Genomic DNA, 17,831 nt, shown 5'->3' with positions numbered 1-17,831 from the left:
CTGTCTCAAGAAAAAAAAGAAATCCTTACGTACAATCTGATATAATAGGGAAATCATGAATACTCCCATTCCATATAAAGAAATTGAGTTTCACAGAAGTGAAGTGACTTGCCCAAGGCCACTGAATCAGTGACTGTGTCGAGTGAACCCCAGGTCATCAGCTTCCAGGTGGAGTGTTCTTTCTGCTTATACACGCTCACCCGCTATTTTGTTCTGTATTGTGCAAAAATAGCTTCTAGGCCTCTAAGATGTAACAGCAGGGTTCGTAATTATGGCATAATAGATATTTCATTCTCTTTTACAAGTACAGCAGGAGTGAACAATTGCGGCAGTCCCCCATCCACGGGGGACGCGTTCCCAGACCCGCGGACAGTACGGAACCCTATATAGACTATGTTTTTCCTATACGTACATACTTATGATAAAGTTTAATGTCTAAATTAGGCACAGTAAGAGGTTAACAATAACTAATAATAAAATAGAACAATTACAATGTCAGCCTCACTACTCTTGCATTTAGGGGCCACTATTATTATTATTTTTTGAGACAGAGTCTCACTCTCTTGCCTGGGGCGAGTGCCGTGGCGTCAGCCTAGCTCACAGCAACCTCAAACTCCTGGGCTCAAGCGATCCTACTGCCTCAGCCTCCCGAGTAGCTGGGACCACAGGCATGCTCCACCATGCCCGGCTAATTTTTTCTACATATATTTTTAGCTGTCCAATTAATTTCTTTCCATTTTTTGGTAGAGACGGGGTCTCGCTCTTGCTCAGGCTGGTTTCGAACTCCTGAGCTCAAACAATCCGCCCGCCTCGGCCTCCCAGAGAGCTAGGATTATAAGCGTGAGCCACCGCGCCCGACCTAGGGGCCCCTATTACTATTTTTTTTTTTTTGTGGAGGCGAGAACCAGAAAACCCGCTAGACAAATTCTAAAAGAGCTGCAACATCAGGGACCACTGCTAAGTAAATAACGGTAACCTGAACACAAGCACCGCGATACCGCTGCAGCGGATCTGATAACCAAGACAGAAGGTCGCCATGTGGCTCGCGGGCGGGTGGCGCGGATGGCGTGGATCCGATGGACGCAGGGAGGATTCATACCCGGGGTGTGGGGGACAGAGTGGGACGGCGCGAGATTTCATCACGCTGCTCAGAATGGCGCACAGTTTAAAACTTATAAACCGTTTATTTCTGGAATTTTCTACATAATATTTTCAGACTGCAAGCAACTAAAACTGCGGAGAGTGAAACCGCAGATAAGGAGGGATGACTGTGGTTGTCGAGCGGGGCCCCCCCTGCTCAGACCGTCCTGCCATTTCTTGGGTGGCTGATTCGCCGTGGGTTTAAGGGACGGCTCCTCAGCGAGGCTTTCCTCGCTGCTCCAAGGTCACACCCACCCTGTTTGTCTCTCAGTTGGCCCCAGTAGGTAGTTTCTCTCGATCAACCTGCCACAATTTGTACTTAGATACTTACTTCACTGTCTGCCCCTCAGACTGTAAGTACCAGGAGGGCAGGGACCCTGTCTGTCCTTAAAAATAACCCCTGGCACCCAGGAGGCGTTCCGTAGATATTGCCTAACAGTTGTCTTCAAGTTCGATTCTTGGTCGAACTCAGCAGAGATAAGGGCTGAGATGAGCCCTCTGGGTTTGGCAATTACAGTCCGCGGTGACATCAGGACTCGAGGTGTCGCGCGAGGTGGTGAGGGCAGGAGTCGGGCCAGTGGGCTGAAGGAGGAAGTCGGACCACGGAGGGGGCTGGAAGCACTTGCGCCAGCCGGCCCCCCAGCTGGCCTCTGCCCTTGCTGTTCCCTCTTCCAGAAGGCTCCTCGGACAGAGCAGCACAGCTGGCTCCCTCCTTTCCTTCAGGTCTCTGCAGAAATGTCACTTCCTCCGAGAGACCTTTACCGGCTGCTCTGAGACAGCCTCCTTCACACCCTGCCCCCGACCTGGCTTCACTTTGCTTCACGGCACGTCTCTCTCCTGACTTCACGGTATTTTTCTGGGCTTTTTTGTCTGTCTCCCCCTGAGGACAGGGGCCACCTCTGTAGCATTCACAGTCGTACCCCCTGGAACACAGGCGAGCTCGTGCTCATTTGGTGACTGAAGGAAGAAGCCACCGAGCGGTGAAGAAAGTGCGATCGCAGTCTCTCTGGCTTTACACGGCCCTTCTGCGTCGTGAGGGCGTTTCACTTCCTGACCTGTGTGAACTCAAGCAGCCGCCCCGCGAGGTCAGCAGGGCGGGGAAAGTGCTTCCTGTTAAGAGCCCAAGTGGCTGAGGGGGCCTTTGTCATCGTCAGGGGCAGCACCCTGCAAGCTGGAATGCCAACTCTGTCCCCAAGGTCCGCTGCCTGCCAGGCCACCCTGCAAGCGCCGGTTCCTCCAGCAAGCCTTCCCCGCCCGCCGACTGGGAATTGGCTTCTGGCGCTCAGTCTGTTCATCTGTGAGATGCAGATGTGACAGGCAGGTGAGCCCTGGTGACAGTTACAATAAGGATGGCTAATGTGGACAGTATGTACCTGGGAAGGTTGCTCATCAGATGCCAAGCCCCATTCAAAGCCCTTTACCTGCACTAACTCATCGTCCCTCACAGCGACCCTCAAGGTACGCTATTGTTATCCCCGTTACAGGTGGAAAAACTGAAGCACAGAGAGCTGAAGTGACTTGCCCAAGGTCACACAGCAGAGGGGAAACTTTGTAAATGACAGAGGACCACAGGCAGGGCTATGGAGGTGCCTTTCTCTCAGCCTCGCCCAGAAGGTAGGGAAGAATCCTCACCCTGCATGTCCCACCCCTGGCCAGGTGGGGAAAACGGCTGTCAACACAGCCATCTCAAGAAAGAGATGCCAGCTCTTCCTCCAGGCTGCCTTCCTGGCTTGCCTTGGCCAGGTGCAGCTGTCCCCAGGATTCAGTGTGCGCCTCCACGAGGGACCTGCAGATGAGGCACTTCCGTGTGCTGCTCCCGCCGTGCCTCCTTGGCCGGGGTGGAGTGTACCAGATGCCCTGCTGCATGAGTCAGGCGGGCCAGGTGCCGCTCACACACATTCCAGTCCTTGGCACCTTCCCTCTCTGGACCTGAGTTTCCTTACCCGGGACTGGCGGCGATAACCTTGCTCCTGACACGGAAAGTGAAAGGCTGAGCCACTGCTGTTGTGGCAACTACTTAAACAGAAACTTCCACAGGAAGTTAACAGCCCAGGTGGGAGGTCTGACCCCACAATCTCTGCAGTCACACGCTTTGGGGGGCCTCCCAGCCACAGGTGATACTATTACCCTCCCCCACTTTACCCACAATCATGCTAAGGCCTTAGGGAGCCAAAGTCACCTGCCCACAGTCACAGAGGGGTCCCACTGGCCTCTGCAGATGGGCTTACGAGTTTATAAAAGCCCCGGAGTTGTGTGCAAAGGATGCATTTGTTTCTGGTGGGAAAAGTCCTCTGGGCCAAGCTCCCCGTGAAGCTATCTGTCTTCCTGGAGTTGGCGGCGCTGCAGGGCTGGGAGGAAGCGAGGTTCTCGCCTCACACAGGCGTATTTGTGGGGTGGGGCTTTGCCTGGAGCTGGGTTGAGGAGAGAAGAGTATCATCGGGGCCACAGTAGTCCCCAGGTCTGCCGGAGGACACACGCAGGGCAGGTGGCTCCCAGCCCTGGCCAGGGCGTTGGTCAGGGGAAGGTACAGGCAGTGTGAGAGGGGAAGCTGCCAGAAGAGGAACCCGCTCTTACTAACTCGGCTGTGTTTCCTCCCCAGAGACGGGAGAGGCTGGGGCTGCCCGGCCGGAGCTGATGCTGCGCTCTGGTTCCATGGCCAGTCTCAGCTCTCCCTGGGCCTCCAGTGCTCTTGAGGCGCACGACACCTTCCTGTCCCTGATTCCTTGTCTTAGCAACTCCTCTGCACCCCCACTTTTCCTACTGTTCCCATCTCAGGTTGGGCAGGTGACTGCAGCTCCCCACCTCCCTGGGGCAACCCCCACCCCATCCTGTGCACCCCCAGCCCTGGACCCCACCCCAAGGCCCAGTGAGCTCAGTCTCTAGTGGGTGTCTTAGCAGCCCACCTTGCCCCCGCCTCCCCTCTGCCCAGGAAACTTCCAGCTTCACCGCAGCTTCCTGCCTCTGAGGCTGTCAGGGCCGGGCTTGGCTTTGAGAGCAGCGGGTGCCACGACCCCACCCTCCCCTCACCTCTGAGCACTGAGGGCTCTGCCGCCCTGCCACCCGCCCTCCCACCGCCGTGGTGTCTGCAACCGCTTCCGCAGACAGAGACCAGCAGCCAGACTGGCCTTCCATGTGGGCCCCTGTGGGCAGGGTCCTGGCACCGCCCAGGGCCACCATTCAGTCCTGGGTGTTGAGTAATGCTACCTCCCACAAGCTACCCCTTGTCCCACAGCTCTGGTCATCATTGGTTGGAAAGAGTCCCTCCTACTCCACCATGTCTAGCTCATTGGGTTCTAGAACCTTCTACAAAAACCTTTACTAGACTCATCTCCAGCCTGGCCATGCCCCTCACCCCTTTAGGCTCTGTCTTGCCCTAGGTGGTCACCTGGCCATCGTTTTCTGCCATGTTCCCTTGATATCTGCCCACCCCACAAGGAGAGGAGAATCATCTTCCGAGTTCAGAGTTGCTATTCATTCATTCCACAGTCGTTTCTCGAGTCTTGCCCTGTGACAGGCGCTGCGGTGAGCACTGCATGCGTAAGAGGAAAGACCTGTCTCCTCACACTGCTCGCTCGCCCGCCAGGGAACTTCCAACTGCCAGCAGGGCCTCCCTGGTCACAGCGGGACACCCTGGAGGGGCAGCCAGGTTTCTTTTCCCCTGAGGACCCCTGCTTGGTCCACGCTGCTGACTGGGAGGCCAGCCCACTGCCCTGGGACTCACTGGGGGGCTCAAACCGCGCTGCTTTTCTGCTGCTCAGAAGAGTCCTGCAGGAAAGAGAGCTGCCCTCTCTGCGGCTGCTGGGGCCAGTCGGGGCTGCGGCCTGGGCCAGGGATTCCAAAGCACAAGCTTGGGCTCTGCTGGGGAGGGCCGGAACAGCAGGAGGGTTTTTAAAAGTCACAATGACAATACTTCCTGAGTCCTTCCTGAGCGCCAGCTCCTGCATGGAGTGCTGTACATCACATTAACATGACATAATCCCCACCACTATCTCAGCCCTGATGACAGATGAAATTGAAGCCCAGACATCCTCAGTGACACATAGCCCATGGAGCCAGCATCGAAGCCCAGGTCTGACTCCAAAGCAGGTGGCAAGGATGGGATGGGATGGTGGATGGGACCGTTACAGCGGTCATGTGCCGCTGATGGCCCCGGCAACAGGAGCTCCCCTGCCCCTCCAGCAGCAGCTCTCAGCACAAATTCTTTCTTAGGCCAATTAGCAGCTTTTCAGACCCCCCACCCCCCACCACAATCTACACGACATGTTCTTTGAGCATCTTCCTCTGGGCAGGGCCAGAATGGCCAGAAGCGGTCCCAGCTCTTGGTCAGATGGCAGAGGCTCTGAGGGCAGGAGGAGAGAAAACTCCCTTGACTCTCCCAGGGCCTCGGTTTGCTGTGCAATGTCTCTGCTCCACCGGCCCCGCACCCACAAAGTGGGGTTGATGACCCTGCCCCTCCCTGTGAAGTAAGTGTCCCAGACAGACCATGAGTTTTACTGCCCTCTGGGCCATGCCGTGGGGATTCCTCTGAAGCCTCTGGCTTTCCCAGCTGACCCGGGCTGGAGGCATGCTCTGTTCTGGAGGTGGCACTGCAGGGCCCTCATCCAACAAGGTGGGGTCCTCAGAGGCCACTGTAGGACCTGCTCAAGTCAGGAACGGAGGATAGATCTGGAGCTGGAGCAGCCCCTTTTCTGACCCTCTCCAGGGTCTGCTTGGGGCTTTGGGGGTGTCTGGATTTTGGTTCCAGTCTGGTCAGTGAGAGACTTCACACACGCAAGGCTTGGCTGCCAGGGGAAGGGACACCTGCTGGCGTGGTTCCACACAGGTCACTAAACACTGAGTCACACAGGCTGGGTGAGGCCTCACTACAGACCTCAACCTTTGCTTCCCAATGTCAGTGGAGCCCAGAAGGCAGCCTGGGTCTTCTCACCCCCCCCACCCATCACAACACTGACTCTGATGATCCTAATACAATTAACATAAATCCATAAGATCCACTGTGTGGCAAGCTGCAGGGGGCACGTAGAACCTTATTTTGATCCTATGTTCCCTAGAGCTCTGATCCTTCCCTCACTTTATTTTCTAAAACGGTTTGGTTTCTTCCCAGGAAACCAGGAAAGCGCAGAACTAGCTGTAGCAACAGAATTCTGGAAGCAAGAACTGCAGTCCATGGAATCCCAGAGGCCGGGGACACAGAACTCACATCCACAGGACCCTGGAGCTTCAGGACACAGCACTGCAGGCCACAGAATCCTGGAGCTATAGGCTCTGACCTGTAGCCCAGAGCCACAAACGAAGAAATGCAGCCCACGCGATCCTAGCAGCAGGGGACCCAAATATGCAGCCCCCAGAGTCCTCGGAGACCCCAGCAGGTAACACACCATCCCTGGAACCATGGGGCGCTTCAGTGCAACCCATGGTTTTCTAGAACCACAGGAGAGGAACAAGCCCTGGGCCCTCAGCACAGCAGTGCCGGGAGTTCACGTGGTCCAAACGCCCTCCATTTACAGACGGAGCCACGGAGGCCCTCTTGCCTCCAGGGCCACCCAGCCTGGCCGTGGTCCAGCGGCTGCTGGCCTGCGCCCCTGCGCGGCCCCCAGGAGTGAGGGGCAGTCAGGGCCCCGCAAAGGCCTGCGGCCGGGGATGCCCCGCTGGGGGAACGATTCGGGCAGACACTCACCGGCCGTGTCGTAGAGGTTCAGGGTCACCTCCTTGCTGCCCACGGTCACGCTGGCTGTGTACTTCTCGAACACCGACGGGGCATAATGCTGCGGGACAAGGGGCGGGTTGGTCCTTAAGGAGGCCCCAAGCCCAGCCGAACCCCCACTGCCCACCAGCCTCACCCAACGCGGCGCGGCCTCCCTCAACCCTGCTGCCGGGCTCCGGAATTCCCGAGGGGGCGCCCCGGGGTGGCGGCAGCCTCTCTGCGCTCGGGGCGCCAGAGACCCCGCGGTCCGGCCTCTGGGCACAGGCTGGGGGGCGTCCCTCGCCGCGGCGGTCCCAAGCCCATCCCCGCCCCCAGCCCACCGGGGGTCTCACCTCGGGGAAGGCGCCCTGGCTGTACACCATGAGCAGCGAAGTCTTGCCGCAGCCGCCGTCGCCCACGATCACGATCTTCAGCTCCTTCCTGCCCGGGCCCGGGGCGGGGGTCGGTGCCGGGGCCCCGGGGGCGTCCATGGCCGGGAGCCGGCAGCACTGGCGGCCGCGCGCGCCTAGCCGGCAGCCGGAGCGGAGCGCTCCGCTCGGGGCGGGGGCGGTTGTAGGGGCGGGGCTAGGGAAGCCCCGCCCACTCGGAACCGGCGCCGCCTCCGCCAGGCAGCCTCCCGGGCCGACCTCCCGCCTCAGTTTCCTTTACGCTACAGTCCCAACGCTGGGTGGCCACCTCTCAGTCCCAGAGAAACTGAGGCACCTGAGAAACGGGGTGCCCAGCCGTAAACGCAGCTCCCATCCGCATCCCCGTCCCCGCGCGTCACGGTGCGCAACCCGCCGGCGCAGCCGGCTGGTTTCGGCCGATCCACCCCGGGCGCCCCTCATTGGCAGGTTCCGCCCCCGCAGCGACCCTCTGATTGGCCGGCTCGGCCGCCTCCGCCAGGGCCCTTTGATGGGCGGGCTGCGCTACGGCGCCGGGTTCGAGGAGCCCCTGGCCCTGCCTGGCCCCGGCCGTGTTCTGGGGCAAGTCCACCTCCGGCCGGCTCCCCGCAGGAGGTAGCGACGATGGTGCCGCGGAAGACGCTGCCTGGGGGTCGCGCCTGCCCACCTGCTCTGGCCCTGGGGCCCCGTGTACGTGCGGCTAGCGGCGGGGAACTGGGTTCCGCTTACCTGCACCGCTTTCCTAGGGCCGCAGGGTGGGCGCCGGGCGCCCTCTGCCGGGCAGTCGCCTCGGCGCGGGCCGCTCAGGCGCAGGTGACAGCAGAGGGCAGGCGCCCCCTCCCAGCAGGGGCCAGAGAAGTGAGCCGAGCAAGACACCGTCGGGGAGGGGGCAGGTTGGGGTAGATCTAGTTGAGATCAGCTGGGTCCCCCCCCCGGACTTTGGAGACTGGTAACCCCCACACCTCCCAAGAAATTTAAGGAAATGTTCTGCTGGCAGCCACATGTCCCTCATCCCAGGAACCTTCCCATCCTCTGACCAAAACAGCACTTACTATGTACAGGTACTAGCAGGATAGCTGTCTGAGATCACCCGCGGCCCCCATCCCTTCCCTCCCTGCCACCCCGGGCCCACTGTCCCCTGCACCACTCAGGTGAGTGGTCAGGGGTGGCAGAGACCCCCAGAGTCTGTCCGCGGTAGATGGGCATTAGTGTATGGCCAAGTGACAGTGGGGTCCTCCCAACTGGGGTAGGTAGAGCCCATTTTTAACAAAACCCCTCCAGCAGCATGGTTGGAGGGCAAATAACCTCACGTAGTTTCCTCAGGGAGGGGCTGTCAGGACTCAGGAGCTTCTTGTCCCAACCCAAAGACTCCCAATTTTCAAGATCCCAGCAAAGTTCAGGTAAACCTCGCTTTGTGGAGGAAAACAGCCAACCTGGCAGTTCCATAAACGCCCGGTCAAGGTTTTCAGCAGGAGCAAGGCAGGGTCTGACCGCCAGGGGGCAGCAGTGACTGCCCGTGGAAGCTGAAGACACTCAGCAGAGAGGGAAGGGGAGGCCAGGACCCACCCTACCAGGTTGTTAGGGGGAAGCCCCCTCCTATCACTGGGCAGAGGGGCACCCTCTGGGTCAAGCATCCCCACAAATTACAGCAAGCCATCCATTCCTTTTTGCAACACGTTTATTGAGAAGCAATTGTGTTCCTGCTTGGGAGGAGCTGTCTTGGGGGAAGCAGTCTAATAGAGTTTGGGATGCAAAAAGATTAGAGACCAGACACCACCCCGTGGGGCTCAGGGAGGGTGAGCAAGCACTGGCTGGCACACAAACTAAGCTCAGCAGTGTCGGAGGGCAGGCCAGTGGGGGCAGGATGGGCACGCAGCCTGGGCAAGTGCAAGGTGGCTAAAAAGCCATCCCCAGGTTCTGTGGAGGCTGGACAGTAAGGATGGAGGCCAGGGAGGGCTGTCAGGGGAAGCGGGGTCACACCATGGAGGACATGACTGCCAAGCCCAAGGCGGGTGGTGGACAGAAGGCTCCTGAACAGGACAGGAGCCCAGCCACAGCCACGGCCAGGCCTGGAGCTCTCTGGGGGTGACCAGCAGGGAGCTATGATTAGCTGGTGCCCTGAAGATGGCAGGAGAGGAGGGGACTAGGTCCAGAGACCTATGAGAAGTGAGGTCCCCAGGACCAACAGGAGGATGGGGAGGATGCCAGGCCAGGGTGGAGTGATAGTCACCTGAGAAGGAGAGGAGGACACTCACCCCCCTGCAGCCAGCCCAGGCACCTGCCCTCCAGCTGCCTCAGGGAAGGACTGGGGAACAAAGGGGGGAGGGAGGCTGCCCCATCTGCAAGGGGTCCGGGGAGGATTCACTCAGAAGGGTCACTGGAAACCCAGTGCACCACCCGAGCCCATAGGAGGGCTCCTGACTGTCCTCAAAATTCTCAGACCTCCAGTCCCTACCTTCTCCATCCAAGAAATGGGGCTATGATCTCTACTTACGACAGCACAGGCCTGCACAAAACTGGAGGGAGGAGGGGAGGAAATGAGCACAAGTGCATCTCCCCAGTCTGGCTCTGGTCCAGGCAGAACAGCTGACGCTGCCCCAGCCTGCCCACCCACCCCTGCCAGGCCAGGAGGCTGGCAGAACCCCAGCCCTGGCCGGCCTGGAGCGTGTTTGGTTTGGACCTGGCTCCCGTGGTGATGGTGGGGCTGCATCTGTAGCTAAAAATACCCAGGAGCCGAGCCAGCCACGCAGCTTCCTCAGAGGCCAGGCGGGCCAGCTGCGGAGTGGGCCATGCCTGCCCGCCGCCAGCCTGCTCCCTTACCTGCAAGAGGCTCCGAGGGCCCGTGTCACTCTTCTCCTATTCACCGGCAATTCCTGAGAGTCGCAGGAGGCAAGAAAGAGTCTTTAAGCAGGTTCTGGATACAAAAACTGTTGGGACACAGAAGCCTAGTGGAGCTGCCAGGAGGCATCTGTGGGGTAAAGTCACTTGTGCACACATGGAGACCTGTGCCACAGGAAGGCCAACAGGGACACAGACTCAGGAAAGCAACAGGGGCCCGTCCACTTCTGTCTTTCCAGAACAAAGTCCAGCCGGCCCAGGTCACGCTGATGCTTAGGGATCCCACGTCCCTGAGGTGCCTCAGAACACCCAAGAGGTGCCCTCCCATGAGAGGCAGAAGACACTGAGCCCTGGCAGGTGAAGCCATTGTCAGGGACAGAGGTGGCCAGGGGAGTACGCACTGTCTATCTGTCCTCCTGAGGACTACCCCAGGCCTTGCTGCCTATGAGCACTTGGGGAGGTGGGGATGGGAGGACCACTCCGGAGTGGTCCCTTCACAAAGCAAACTCCAACAGCTCCAAAGGTATCATCTAACTTCCTTTTCCTAATGGCACGTGGCAGCAACTTGCCAGAGGTCACAGGCCAGTTGGAGACAGTATTGGACCCAGGTGACCTGAACGGTGGGGGTGCCTCTCTTCACAGCCCAGGCAGAGGCTGCGTCTCCACCCTAAGGGTCTGAAAGGTCATATTCCATGCCAGGGCTCCCGGAGGAGGGGCCGGAAGAGGCGGGGACACTGGCGTCCCAGTAGTAAGGCCAGTTCAGCCACCTCCCAGCCCAGGCAGCCCTTCCGCTGGCGTGGCCCTCTTGCCAGGCCCCAGGGCCGGGCGCCAGGAGCGGCCCCGCCCCAAGCTCACAAAGTGACTGGCTAGGGGACTGGCGGGTGGAGTGCCCCGCCCCTCCTTGCCCTGGGCAGGGATATGGAGGTGGGGAGGACACAAAAAGGAGAAAGAGGTGGGCAAGAGAGGGAAGCAGCAGGGAGAAGGGTACAATCCTTTTAGGTGGGTCCCAGACTCCACTTGGAGAATCACATCCAGACAGACCACAGTTTAGCACCTAATTGCTCCCTAATTGGCTTGAGGGCGGGAGTGGAGGAACTGGCCCAGCCCTCCAGGGCGCAGCTGGGAGAAGACAAATCAATTATTTAGCCATCAGAGGCCAGTGGGAGGTAAAGACCCCACGGGGAGCACCAAGGACTCCATCCAAAGGGAGGTACACCCCTCTCCGGCAGCAGAAGGGCCACGTGAGCATCAAGGGCAGGGCCAAACTGAAAACTAGGTTTCAGGGGTATGGGGGTATGGGCCGAGGGGGAGGCTCATGAAATATCAACAACGTGAACCTCCTCAGCTCCTCCCAGGCGAGGATGAAACGCCAGCGGGGGGAGTCTGGGGCAGGGTGCAGTGGGGCACACCCCTCCCTCCCGGCAGAGATCACCAAGATGGGAGGAGCCAACAGCACCACACTGGTTACTTCCAAGCAGACAGTGAGGCCAGCAGACAGCTGGCACGGGAGGGAGCCCAAAATAACCCAGACAGCTGGGGCGGGGGGTGCCACGGGCACAGGCTTGGGGATGGAAGTCAAGACACCTGGAACCCCATCCTGGCTCTACTAGTGGTGACCTCATGACCTTGGGCGAGTCACTTCTCACCAGGCCACGGGTGGGTGAGTCCAAATCATGACCCCATCATGGAACAGCCGGGGTAGGCCTCTACTCTCACCCAGCCCCAAACTATTCTGGAGGAAAACCGTGCCAGCCACTTTCCCTTTGCCCTGAGGCTGCGCCATGTGCTTTGGCAGGTGGGCTGGTCGGGGAGGAGCTCTCAAGACAGCCCAGCCCCCACTCCCTGCAGCCACTCCCAGCAATAATCATGGTCACAATGGAGGCCAACTAGTGTCAAGCCCGCCCGGGAGGACGGCCCCCTTAATCACACTTAATCCTCCCACCACCCTATCCAGCAGGCATCATTATCACCATTTTACAGGGAGACACTCACCCAAGGTCACCAGCACCAACCCTCGGCTGACTTACAGCCTCCCTTAGATTAAGGACAAAGATGCCTCCAACAAAATCCCCATGTTAAGCCCCACAGGCTCTCCCAAACCTCGGCGTGGGGTACCCAGGGGCAGGGCTGATCTGACTCAGAAGCTGAGGCCCAAATAGGAGAGGCTGCTTGATGGGTGACACCTGGACCCAAAGAGTTCAAAGTCATCACGAACTAGCTATCACATGGAGGGAGTCAGAGATCAAGGGCCACACATCTCCAGCTGTGTGGAGCCTCTTGGGCATAAAGAGGATGGGAAACCTCACGAAATCAGCTGGTGTTAGAAGAACGAATGAAACCAACTGCTATGTGCCAGGAACTGAGCTCAGTGTTTCCACCTCAACAACACCCCAGGTGTTACCTAGTCCAGAAGGTCTCAAAATGTGTCCCCAGACAGTAGCGTCAGCATCACCTGGGAACTTATTAGAAATTCAAGTTTTCAGGCTGCACCTACTACCTTAGACACTCGGGGTCCAGGCCCAAAAGGCAGTTTTAACAAGCTACCCATGTGGTTCTGATGCCCGCTCGAGATGAGAATCTCCGATTGAGCCCCATTTCTGTGGATGGGGACACTGGGGCTCAGAGACAATGCGGCTTATGCAAAGCCATATGGTACTAAGGGTAAATGGCTAGCCAGGCTTCAAATCCAGCTGTGTCTGATTCTAGAAACAAGGATATATACACCTGCCCATTGGGGGAGTGGGGCGGACATCCCAGGGAGGGGCAGAGTCAAGGAAGGCTCCTTCCCAGAGAAAGCTGGCCCAGATCTCCGGTCCCTCTGTTTTTCACCTCCCTGGCAGCAGACATCAGAGGGCTCATGCTGTCACCTCACATGCCGTGCCCCACTGGGGGTGGGAAGGGGAGGCCACAGCATGGCTGGGCTTCCTGGCAGCCGCCTGTGCCTTTCAGAAGTAGGAGGCATCAAGGGCCCTCCCCCCACCACAAAACACACAATTGGGAAACACTTGCAAGCGCAGCCTCTAGTATGCTGCTAAATTCAGCAGAGAATTGCACACCCCAGATGCCTGACAACAGAAGCTGACAGGCAGGGATGGATGGCTCAGGCAGGCTCAGCAGGCAGCCCACTTCACACACACACACACACACACACACACACACACACAGGCGCACACATCCGTGTGGGGGGAGGGGCTGCAGAACCAGCCCAGCGGGTTTGGGGTCCCGCCCTCCCTGGGCTGCAGGCCAAAGCCCCCCATCTCCCACAAGGCCTGAGAAAGGGCGCACACCTACCTTAGTGGGAGGATTTGTCAAACTAGGCCTGCTTCTGCTGTCCAAAGGATTGTCCACTCTGGGGATACCTGGACGTTGCCCCTTCTCTGGCCAAGAACCTGGGAGAGGTGGGAGGAGGCAGAGAGCTGGTTAGGGCAGCCCCGATGGCAGGTCAGACAGTTAACTGGCCAAATGCAAACCGGACAGGGTCTCATTGACGGGAGGGGAGTCTTACAAATGCCACCCCCCCCAGCTGCCAAGGCGGCCCTCACTCTGGAATGGATAGCAGGGGGGCTGGCTGAGTCACGAAGGTTCAGCTCGGGCGACGAGCAGCGGGAGGCGACTCATCTGCATTTCCAAAGGCCCGCCCCGTCCGCATCCCCTCCCCTAGGAAGGGCCGGAGATCTGAGGGTTTACCCCACAGCCCTCCGCCTAGGGGATCCCGGGGGAGGCCAACTCAGCTTTCCCATGCCCCAACCCCCACCTCCTGCCCGGAGAGCTGGGTTGGAGGGGTGTGCCCTGGGCGGCCAAATGGGGCGTCTGCGGCCACCAGGAGGGCCTCTCGCCCAACCTGGGACAAAGGGGGCGACCCGCCCCTCCGGCTCGGCTATCAAAGGGCTATTGGGAGGCCAGGCCTGGACGCCTAGGACCGGGGGGATGAGGGTGGAGGTGCCGCCTGGGGTCAGGGCCGGGCCGCGGGGAGGCTTCGGAGGCCTCTGGAGGAGCCGGTTGGAGTGAGGGGGCGGCCTCGAGGCCCTTTGCTACTGGCTCCCGCGCGGGAGGGAGGAGAAAGAGTAGCGGCGACTCGGCCGGAGCGAGGCCTCCTCGTGCCCGCCTGGCCTCCGAGTCGGGGCCTTCCCCGGCCCCTGGAAGGCAGGCGGCGGCTCGCCCGGCCTCCGCTCCCCTCCCCCCGGCCGCCGCCGCCGCCGCCGCCCTCCCCTCCTCCCGCCTGGCGCTCGGCGGCCGCCACCGCCCCAGCCACGGGCGGCGCGCGAAATGGCGCCCGTCTGGCCGCCGCGCCTGGCGGAGGCGAGCGCGGGAGCCGCGGCGCGCGACGCCCCCGAGGCCCGCAGCCGCCCAAACGGCCCCCGAGACCTGCCCCCCGGCCCTGGGCGCGGTACCCCGCGGGCTCTCCGGGCCCGCCCTGGCCGCAGGCCCGCCTCCCGCTCCGGACTCCCAACGACAGCAGGGAAGGAGGGAGGAAGAAGAGCGCCGGCCGCCATTAGCCAGCGCAGCCCTGGTTAGGGCCGGCCGAGCCCGGCCTGCCCGCCGGCCCCAAACCCAGCCCCAGCCCGCGGATGAGCTCGAAGCCTGAAAATAAAACTCGTGTTTGGGAGGGAGGAGCGAGCGCAGGAAAGACAGGCAGCGCCGGGGCTGCAGGCGGGAGAGATGCTGCGTCATGGTGCCAATATGGACGCCGGCCTTTTGTCCTTTTTCCCTTTGGAGGTGCAGGCGCGCCCCTGAGTCCCAAAAGCCGAGTTCGGGGTGCGAAACCCCCACAATCAAAAGGGAAAGAAGCTCAAAGCCGGACGGGGAGGTTTCCTCGTCTTTTGAGCCCCCTATCTCCAAAGCATTTCACTTTGTCTCCCTATCAAGGCTCAGACCTGGGAAGGGCGAGGGGGATCAGCGCAGGTGGCTCCTCGGATGCCCAAGAGTCACTATAGAGTCCCCTCTTCTCGCCCCTAGGGCAGAAAAGGTAAAGGGGTCTTAAGAGCCTTCCTTGTCCCCCATTCCCCGCTCCGGCTGCCAAACACAAAGCTCCACAATCATCCTCTCCCCTCAGCTCCCAAACACTCGCAGTCCTTGGCCTGCAAAAGGATTTCCTCGAAGGGGCAAAAGGCACTTTTTTTTTTTTTTTTTTTTTTTTTACTTACCCGCTCAGCCCGGTGCCATGGAGTCTAGAAGATCAAGCTGGGCGGTGGTTTTGGAGATGTTATTGTAAAAATATCTTTTTTGTTTGTTTAGTTGGGAAATTTGGGGGTTATGGTATTGTCTTTTTTGTAAGTTACCTTTTTGTAAGTTACACTCTATGTCATTTTCTGCTCCTTCCACTTCTGCAAACTCTCCAGTGTTGGGTTGGCAAAAAGGCGGCTTCGCTGAGGACTGTTTACTGCTCGGGATATAGCAATGGTGTGATCGTCATTAAGAGACAAAAGGCGAAAATACACAGTCAAATCAAACAAAAGGCAAAAGACGCATCAGCCACCCAACCACCATAGAAAATAACCCCAGTTAACGTTGGTGTTTGGCTCGAACCAGCTAGGACTTGTTTTCCAGTTTTAATCTAGTTTCCTGTGACGGCTTTAGTCTCTCGACACAAAGAGAAGGTCTTCCTTTCCCTCACCCCCTCCACCCCACCCGACCAAAGAGGAGAAAAACAAAACTGTTTTTCTTCAAATAGATTGATTTTCAAAGAAAGTGTACAAGTTACTGGGAAGAAAGCTGACTAGCATTTATTGCTGTAAACATTTTCAAAAGCATAAAGCTAAAACCTTAGCTTTATAAAAGCAAAATCATCTAAAAGCATTTTTAACTGGCTTATCTTAGACAAGAGAGACAAAGACATACATGCAGATGAAGGTTCGGAAAATTAAGGACATCTCGGCAACATTAACATGAAAACTGCACTGCGTAAGGACAGAATGGATTGGGTACTTACAACGTAAAAGGTTTTTAAAAACTTAAAAGAGTAACAATTGCTCACAATTTTTTGTTGCTGCCATTTCGCTAGTCCTAAAACTATACATTTAAAACATTACCTTGTTAAAAAGAGAGGAGTTAATAAGATGGCCAGGTTTAAGTGTTTAATAGAGGAAACTATATATTTAAAAATTTATTGTTCAGTCAAGAGAATACAGATTAAGACAGCTCCAAGCTCCCCCCACCCACCCAAAGAAAAAAAGAGGAAAAAAAATTAAATATGTCATTTACTTAGGTTTTTTGGAATTCAAAATTGTTAACTGCTGACATTAATGGTGTGCTATGACCTAGTTATACAAGACAAAGATGGATTCCAAGTCATAAGGAAAAATCCAGATCTTTTTAAAAAGTCTTCTTCATTCTTCCAATTGTGAGTCCTTTGGCCTGTTGACAAATGTTAAACAACACACTGAGGCGTCCTGAACTGGATGGTGGAGTCAAAGGAAAAACATTCCCCATTTGCAACAAAGGAAAAACCCACTTGGCCATTTAATTCCATTGCAGAAAAATGGCTCCCCTCATCTGTTGGCCTCTCCTTGGTGTCTGATGAAGGATGTTTTGAGATCAGCGTCTAATAACTCAAGCCCTATAGAAGCCGCGCGCTGATTGGCTGCCGCGCCCTGCCGCCCTGCTCCAGCCAATTACCTACCCACGGCCAAATTACAAACCCCGAAAAGAGCCCCAATATGAAATACACCACCACGAAGCCCCAGCGAGGCGGCTCCTTCGCCTCGGCCGCCCGAAAGGAGAGGCAGAGGGGGCTGCGAACGCGTCCTCGCGAAGCCCGGGAGCCTCGTAGTTGAACTCACAAAATGGAAGCCGCGCGCTGATTGGCCGCCGCCACTCCCGGACCTTTAATAAAGAAAGGGGAAGGAAAAGATAAATGCAAAAAAGGGGGACTCTCTCCTCCGCCGGTGGCTGGAGGAAGAAGGGGGAGGGAGAAGCATGTGTTCAGGACAATTACAGGGCGCTCCCCTCCAAAAATAAAAACAGAGAAAAAGGCTTCTATCGCCCCAGTGCAGGCGAGGGCTGCATCCTCCCAGGAATGTGAATGCTAATTTGGTTAAAATCCTGGCCTCCCCTCCCCAGCTCGGCTCCGGGGGGAGGGGGTCGCCGGCCAGAAGAGGAAGCCGGAGCTGAGATACCTCGATTGCAACTCCTGTCGAGTCGACGTCTGCCTCCCCCCACGGCTGCCAGCGTCCACACACACAATCGGCCCCAAACCCAGCCCTTGTCCCCGAGTCCCCACGCGCCCACCTCCGGCCGTGGCAGTTTGAAAACAGTTTTGGAGGCCCCAGGCGCTCGCCGCGGCGGCCGCGGCTCGGAGGGCAGCCCCAGCCGCGGGAGGTAGAGCCCGGGGAGACCCCCTCCCCCGCCAGCCGAGCCCCCCAGCTCAGTCCCAGCAGAATAAATAAATTAAAAGGCCTTCCCCCCGGGGAGGGGGAGGCAGTGTGGGAGCGCGCGAGTGAGGGGTGGGGGGCCGCTGGGGCCCGGGGCTTTGGCGGCGCAGCTGCCGCCGCCGGGAGAGTGCCTGGGGAAGCGGCGAGGAAGGAGAGGGGAGGAGGAAGAGGAGGAGGAGGAGGAAGAGGAGGAGGGTGAGCGCTCGGGTCGGGCTCCTTAGCGGTGTATTGTGGGATGTGCGGCTACTGGGAGCCGAGCCTCCGCCGCCAGCCGCCTCCCGGGCAGCAGCAGCAGCAGCAGCGGCGGCGGCAGCGGCAGCAGCTCCGGGCCCGGCAGCCGCGGCGGCGGCGCCCCCCCCTCCCGGCCCCCCGTCCGGCCGCCCCGGCCTCGGCTCC

The 17,831-nt window shown here is 58.6% G+C and overlaps 1 protein-coding gene and 1 pseudogene across 1 annotated transcript in view; both read right to left on the bottom strand.

Moving 5' to 3' along the window:
* Positions 1-7,314, bottom strand: part of RHOF (ras homolog family member F (in filopodia)) — a 13,212-nt gene extending 5,898 nt beyond the window's left edge. Inside the window, exons 1-2 of the mRNA XM_012663550.1 lie at positions 7,177-7,314; positions 6,818-6,905 (exon numbers count right to left, since the gene is read on the bottom strand). Coding sequence (XP_012519004.1) covers positions 6,818-6,905; positions 7,177-7,314 — 226 coding nt within the window. The remainder of the gene's footprint in view (positions 1-6,817; positions 6,906-7,176) is intronic.
* A 1,887-nt stretch (positions 7,315-9,201) lies between these two features.
* LOC105825574 lies at positions 9,202-10,758 on the bottom strand (annotated as a pseudogene).
* Positions 10,759-17,831: the final 7,073 nt, after the last annotated feature.

This window comes from Propithecus coquereli, unplaced genomic scaffold, assembly GCF_000956105.1.
Source record: "Propithecus coquereli isolate 6110/MARCELLA unplaced genomic scaffold, Pcoq_1.0 Scaffold81, whole genome shotgun sequence".
NCBI lineage: Eukaryota > Metazoa > Chordata > Mammalia > Primates > Indriidae > Propithecus > Propithecus coquereli.
Note: the sequence above shows the minus strand (reverse complement) of the source record. Positions and strands in the feature narration are given on the sequence as shown.